A 7557-nucleotide genomic window follows, 5' to 3' on the forward strand; every position below is an offset into this window, starting at 1 on the left:
AGACAGTGACATTCTAAAACCATATTCCTATTTCAGGGACGTGAAATAATTTATAAGATAATACAACATAAAGTATTTTCCATATGTAATAGCTTATTCATGCCAGAGGACAGATCCACTTGTAACTAATCAGTGGAAAAGCTTAACACAGTAGCTGCAGAGAGAATTCAAACAGTAACTGTAATTAAAAAAAAACCAAACAGGAAAAGTGCTTCGTATGGAAACAACAACAGTAATTTCCATTTATAATTGCCTTCTATGACCATCACAAGTGTCTTTACAACAGAATAAAGGAGAGCAATTGGCACTTCCTAATGGTTAAAACCCATGAGCAAGATTTTGTGATTTAAAAATCACAAAAAGTTATAAATAAAAGCACTGAGTAGGAAATTTGTCAGATAAAAGTTTAAACAGAAGCAGCCTGACCTGAAGTGCCCACACCCAGCTAGAAGCAGTATCTATTCTCAGAACTGGTCTGCATACAAACCAGGACTGGTTTCACCAAACCTGTAAACTTTAAAGCCAAGCCAAAGGCTGTTTGGGCATTTCAGTGGGCTCACATGGCAGCTGACAGCAACTGGAGTAATCATGATTTAGCAGAGCTGAAATAGTATTTGCACACTCTTAGCCCATGGCAAGCCAAGCATGAGGGACAGTAAGAATCTGTATAGAAAGAGGCTTAACGTAAGCCAAGTTACATTGCCTTTCCCATGAACAGAGATCACACAGTGACATATCTAACATGTGGTAACCTGCCAACCACTGAGACTTGAAGGTTGAGTCTATCAACAGGTAGTCAACTTTATGCAGTTTTTGTTCTTTCAGTTTAGAAGCAGGTTTAAGCTACAAAAAAAAAAAGTGTCTACACAGGGCTTAGCTCAACTGAATTAGCTTCAAATCAGTCTTAACCTAAAGAAGGAGTATAGCTAATTCAGCTTTTAATGTGATTAAAGCAAATTGTATTAAGAATTCCTCTTTGGCTGGAAAAGATGGCTATGCCAGCCAGCTCAAATAAGCCCCATATCTAGTCAAACCTGTCCAAACGCCTCTGTACTGTAGAGCGACTGCATGTAAGGGGGGTCTGTACACAAGACCACCTTACCAGTTATTGCATCCTCTTCAGATGAAAAACTCCGTATCAGAATTCCTGATATGATGTTGTTGAATGGCAGGGGACAACAACATGCAGCACGAGATCAGGAGAAATGTGGAAGGGAGAATGCATTTAAGGAAGAGAGAGAAGCAGCACCAAGACAGAGAAAGCAAAGCAGCTGGCTTACAAGCCATCCCAACAGGCACTGAGCTACAACAAGCTGGCTACTCCTGACAGAAGTCTCTGCTCCAAAATAGTTCACGTGCAGACAAAGACAAAAAGCATAGGTAGGAGCAGCTACACCCTAGCTAAAACCAGCTGCTGAACAGTTGTAGGCCCTTACAGGCTCCAGGAATGAGGGGCCTGACATCAGGCATTTTGTTCAGTGCTAACACCAGAGGAAGTCAGATTTTAGAGGAAAAAGAGTGAGACGATAAGCCCATACAACAGAGAGTTTTGATTGTAAATTCTGCTAGCATAATTACTGGTGTGCAGTTCAGGCCATGCCTGGTAATAATAAATCAATGCTACTTTCCTTTGGTGTTTTGTGAATAAATCACTCCAGAAAATACATTGACCTTGCGTCATCAATTTCTGTTTTATGGGAAGTGAGCTGCTGTCCTTAGGCAGTGGCAAAAGTATGCAAGGCTGTAGAACATCTCAAGAGAAAAAGAAAGCCTGAATAACAATGGACAAAACATATTAACCTGTCCTGACTTGATTAATTTGAAATAGGATAGCCCCAACCCATAAAGAATAATGTTTTTTTCCTAGTATTTTGGGATGTTCAGATCTATGCCTTCACTTTAGGTTCAGAACATAAACGTTCTCAAGGGTCCAAATTAGCAAACTATTTCTTCCCATAATAAAAGACTTTGGTGTATGAACCATGTAATAGATAGCTCTCAGCATCTCACTGGGTCAGGCAATGACACACATACACAGAAAGCTTGCAATATACCGAGATGTAGCAAAATGCAAACACTGCTAGCTCTAGTCAAACTCTGAAGAATTTACCATAGTAAAAAGCAGGTGCAACACACTGCATATAAGAAAGTGCCAATCCCAGCAATATGTCTGTGTCTAAGAGAAAGTTCCACAAAAATGTCACCTCAGTGCTCAGTAGCTGTCACAGAGCCAAGTGAGTGGGGACAGGAGTTATTAGGAAAGAATAAATCTGTGGTTCCCCACACCTTGAGAACTCTGTGTTTGTGGTTTCCACACCTCATCTACGAAGAATGTTGAAATGCAAAAGGCCCAGAGAACCACCATAAGGACAATCTATAGGCATGAAACAATATCAGTATGGGTAACATTTAAAAAGATGAGGATTCTTCAGACTGCATATTCAGAACTGAAGGGGCAGTACAGGACTTATAGTATAGTGACAATAGGACATGATGCTCACCATCTGTTCTAATACAAAAACTAGAAGGCAAATAGTCCTAGTAAGAAACAGGTTCAAGTCAAACAAAAGCAGGTGCTTCTTCACACAGGCAAGGCTGGGCTGTGAAACTCCCAAGTAAAAGACGGTGTAGATGCTAACAGTTTATTGGAGTTCAGAAAACAACTGGACAAATTCATGGAAGAGAAGTCCATCAACAGATGCCAAATTAAAAAAAAAAACAACCACTACTCTCCAACTTAAGAGTCTCCAAATCATAAAATTGCCTAGGAAAATAGTCTGGGAGAACACCACTATGTTTAAGAACTGTTAAATTCTTCCCCAGATTTTTCCCCAACTAAAGGCCACTGTCAATGCAAGATAGCAACCTAGAAAGACCTTGAACTGTACTGCATCCATTCTTGTGTAGGCATCTTTCTTTTTAGCCAATAAAACCCTTCTAAACATGAGCATCATTTTCAATGCAATTGCCCATACATTAATTTCATAATGCTTCACTCACTTCCCCTCTCCCTTGCCTTCCCTCTCTCTCTTTTCAGATTAAAGAAAATCCAGATGGGGTGCAGGTGCTGCAAAATGATACAAAGGTACAACAGAACAAGAGTTGCTTAGACTGAATAAAAGAAATGCATTAAAACATGTCTGTGCTCCCCTACACCTGTTGCTTAAATTAAGCTGATTTACAAGGTTGGAGTTTTCCTGAAGTTTACAGTATCTTTAATCATGCCAGAGCACAGGCATACTGATTTCCTGTGAGTGTTCTTTTGATTCACTGAAATTGAGGTCCATTTCTGTAATTCCTATCCCACAGAAAAATTGTGTGGCATTGAAAACTCATCTTTAGCAAAGCTTTTTCTCATTTAGGTAGCATGACCTTCCCTCAATTCAGTAGAACGAGGAGCACAGACTTTGTCAGATCCTCCCTCTCTCCTAAGTAATGAAAATGAACTACAGATTCTTGCTTCCATCATGACTTTTAAATGTAGCTGGTTGTGGGAACAATTCCCACATTAAAAGTCTCCTTGGAGAGGGAGACTAGCTAGTTTCAGCCCCACTTGATGGTTACTCCTTGGCCACATCTCTAGAACAGGTAAGGAAGCAGAAAAGAAAACTGGTGCTATGAGAGAAAGAGGGGAGATAAAGAAAAGAGAGGCACTCTGGAAGAAATAAGTCAAAGAAAAGTTAGGAGCGAGAGGAAAAAATTAAGAAAGGAAAAAGGAGAGGACAAAAATAAAAAAAGGACAAAGACTTGAAAGGAAAAACACCAGAAAAAAAGGAATATATTTTAGCAACTACATGAGGACATAATTTAACAATCTATGTGATAACTACTCATTCGTTAATCTACACCCCAGAGAAAATAAAAAATAGAGCTGGAAACATGCAACAACCAGCACAAGGTTCTCTGACATCCTCCTTACGCTCCTGGTGAATCTCACTACTGGGGTTAGTTATGGTCAGTCCCAAGAGACAGCAGCCCACAGCACAGTTCAGCATTTCCATTCAGTTTAGCTCACTCTCAGGACACCAGGTAAAGCTTAGTGACACCAGTTCCTCACGATCTCCAGCTTCAAAATTAAGCTTAATCCTTTTTCTAATTATATTAACAGCATAATTAACATTTCTTCTGCAAATTTTCCTTGCTCCAGCTATATTTTTGATCCAGAAGAAGTACAATCGCCTGGATGCATTCATGAAGTAAACAGCTACAAATACAATGAGCAAGGCAGCAATAAATCCAAATTCAAAGAGAATAGTGAAATTCAAGAACAAAAGAATGAACTCCAGAAGGATGAGCTAAACAGAACAGAAAATAAAACTCAGGTAAATAGCACAAAAGAAACTCTCTGGAACCACAGAGGCAATGATTTTCAAGAGGATGGCCTTGTGAAGTGTGTTGCAAAGCTTGATGTTGCAGTCAATGGTGGCAACTCCTGCACTGGAGTGCACCCCACGCTCAACCCCAGCACAAACCCAGTCAAACAAGCCACTGAACAGGGACCCTCCAGCCAGTCAGCAGAGTCCCCTTCAGCCAGCAATAGAGACTTTTACACCAAATTAAATAGGTCTGGCCAAGAACTCGACCTAGAGACAGACAGTCAAAGGAAGGCAGCCTGTAATGAGCCAAACAGTATTCAAGATGGGAACTCCCGCTCTGCAGATGACAGCATCTTTCTCAAAGGAAGTGCAATACTGGAGACACAAAACAATGCCATACAACTGCCAGATATTGACTATCCCCAAAATGGCAATCAAACCAGGAACTACGTTGAAAAAGATAGCTTTTCAGTCAACTGTGCACATTCAGACCAAAACACTGGGCCTTCAGCGATACAGGACCAGGACCTTTGTGTAACCCCACCTTCGCCTATGAAGGAGAGCAGTATTGAACCTTTTAAAACTGACTCTGCAAGTTGGAGTGAGGGTATTCCTGGTGGTATCACTGCTGTGGCTGTTACCAAAGTAGCACAGGCACCCACACACCCCAACCACAAAGACATCAATGGAGAAATTGAGGAGGAAGATGCGGAAGTAGCAGCAGCTCTGGCTGCACTGGAAGCTGCAACTGCAGGGGAAGACCTGGAAGATGACGACGAGTACTAGATGAAGGTTTCTTTCTAATACGCTGGGTAAGATCCAGACTTTATTTCTGGATCTATATGAACACATGTACACCACATGTGGACAGCTGTTATGAACAGCATATATAAAAGGAGTTGGGAATAAACCTATGTCCCTTCAGCTGTTTTATACAGCCTTTTAATTTCTACTGCTCAAGGTACAGAAGTGCTCCCTTGGCTAACAGTAATACTAACACTTTTCTATGGCGCCAAAACCAGGAGGGCAAAGCATAATTTCTTTCACACAAGATATTCTGCTGTATACCCACCTCACCTGGACTCATGCAAACATTTCCTTTGGTTTTGACCCTCAAGAGGGTCCGCGCACACTGCATGTTCCAGGTTCAAAAAACTTCCATTATTTAAAACAGAACTATAGAAGCCACAGAGTTAGAAACCACAGATTTTCATCATGTTAGCACAAAAAAAATAAAACTGACCCGAAGTTTTATGATCTAAAGAAGTATGAAATGGAGAAGGCAGCTTGACATGCACTTCACTGCTGTTACAGTTCCATTCCAGCGTAAGCCTAAATCTGTGCATGTGCAGCTGGCATTAGGATGATAACCTCATCTCTTCCCTTACACCTCCCTTGGACTTTGTTTGATACCCCAAGTGACCTGCTTCAGTTCATTAAAACAGCAGAAGCCTAGCCAAATCCAAGAGAGTGGGTAACTTTCTGTTGGGTTAATGAGCTGAAGTAGCTCACGTAAGAATTGCACACACACTATCAGAGGTGCTGGAGAAGGATCAAAACTCAGTCCTACCAGTTTGGATAGATTCAAACTGTTGTAAAACTACAGCCTGAGGCCTCTCAACTCTGCTAAATTTTCCAGGCACACATCACTTGCCTTAACAATACAGTTTGCAAAGAGGTTGTGTCTCAAACTTCCCCAGCAAGACATGTTTTGTTTATATACAAACGGCAAGAGCCAGTGTGGACCCATCCCTGGCTCTGCTGCAGTCCTTAAACTTACAGCAGGAAAGGGATTGAGCTTCCAAGTTGAATTAAGCGTTAGATCTGAAAATATCAGAGCTGCATTCCTGGAGTGTTTACCCTTTCTCTCATCTTCAGACTAGTATGTTAACCTTTCTTGCGGGAAGCAAAGGAGATAGACCAACTTGGTGCTGCCATTTCATCAGAAGTGGGATCTTAATGATTGAAATAGAAAGTGCTTGACATTTTATACTGACATTTTGTGGTTTCTGAGTCTGTTATAAACTCTTAATAAATTTTTTTAATCATATGAAAAATCACCTGGTGGCTTTTGTGCTTTATGCATTTTCTGATTATATTACAGTTGCATAAAAGAAGTACTATAAGATATATCCTTCATTAGATATATGAAAAGCACCAACTATGTATTTGCCAACAGTATATGCTGAATCCTAGTCTAACCATTAACACACATAAGGATCAGAATAATAGGACGTGGGTTTTAAGTAATGTGTAAATATTTAAATTATTTCTGTTTAAATGCAGATTCGCTCTTTTCCTCCAAATACTGCAAGCCCAAATCAAGATTTCAATTTCTCAAAACATTAATGATATCCCTAGGAGCAATTAAAAAAACCTGAAGTCTCAGCTTCAAGAGAACTATATTTAGCTACAGATGAAAGTCACCACATTGTATCTGTAAAATAAAAAAGCTTTATATGTTTTTAAAGTGTTGTAGTACTGTTGATTTCTCTACCACTTTTGTACTTTAATAGGCCCTTCTAAGCATTTTCGTAAGTGCATACAAGTTGTACGTGCACATTTGTGTATCAAATTGCTACAATACTGAATGACAGTGAAAGACTACTTGCACACTGCATATTACTAGTTATGGTTATGACAGGACATAGCATATGTCTGCTTTTATATTGCGAGGGCCCTGAGGGCATCACCAGGCCTGACTGTCCCTGCCCACCCCCAGGGGCTCCCCCTGCCCTGCCCAGGGCCCAGGACGCCATTTTGGCCCCTCAGGGCCATCAGACCCTGCCCCAGCTCCCCACAGCCCTGCCCAGCCTGGCCACGGGCCCCACCAAGCTGGGCCTACCTGCAGGCCGACAGCCCGGCCCAGCCTCAGCCTGGTCCCAGGAAGATGCCCGATGCCCAGAGCTGGGGTTGCCCCGGTGCCCCCACCCTGCCCCGCTCCCTGGCTGGGGCGGCGGGACAGGCCCTGGCTGCGAGGCCCAGCCCTGCCGTCCCCGGGGGAGCCTCCACCGCGCCCCACGTCTCAGCCCCAGGGAGCCGCCAGCCCCTGCTGCACCGTGACACAAACCATGAAAAACTATTTAAGTAAAAAGATGTTAAAGAAATGCAACAAACACCCCAGGAAACATATCCGATTTTTCAATATCCACTCAATTAGATTTTTCCAACCTGAACTTCGAGTGCAAATCACAGCAAGTTTTCATCTTGCTCCCCAAGAATTAAAATACACTAGAGGAGA

General features: G+C 41.7%; 1 protein-coding gene across 2 annotated transcripts in view; it reads left to right on the forward strand.

Moving 5' to 3' along the window:
* PGCKA1 (PDCD10 and GCKIII kinases associated 1) overlaps window positions 1-6721 on the forward strand; it is a 45241-nt gene extending 38520 nt beyond the window's left edge. For both annotated transcript variants that reach the window (XM_075499905.1, XM_075499906.1), the window contains 2 exons: window positions 3038-3085; window positions 4148-6721. In XM_075499905.1, the coding sequence (XP_075356020.1) occupies window positions 3054-3085; window positions 4148-5102 (987 nt within the window). In that variant the 5' untranslated portion in view covers window positions 3038-3053 and the 3' untranslated portion in view covers window positions 5103-6721. The remainder of the gene's footprint in view (window positions 1-3037; window positions 3086-4147) is intronic.
* Window positions 6722-7557: the final 836 nt, after the last annotated feature.

This window comes from Mycteria americana, chromosome 4 (genome assembly GCF_035582795.1).
Source record: "Mycteria americana isolate JAX WOST 10 ecotype Jacksonville Zoo and Gardens chromosome 4, USCA_MyAme_1.0, whole genome shotgun sequence".
Taxonomy (NCBI): domain Eukaryota; kingdom Metazoa; phylum Chordata; class Aves; order Ciconiiformes; family Ciconiidae; genus Mycteria; species Mycteria americana.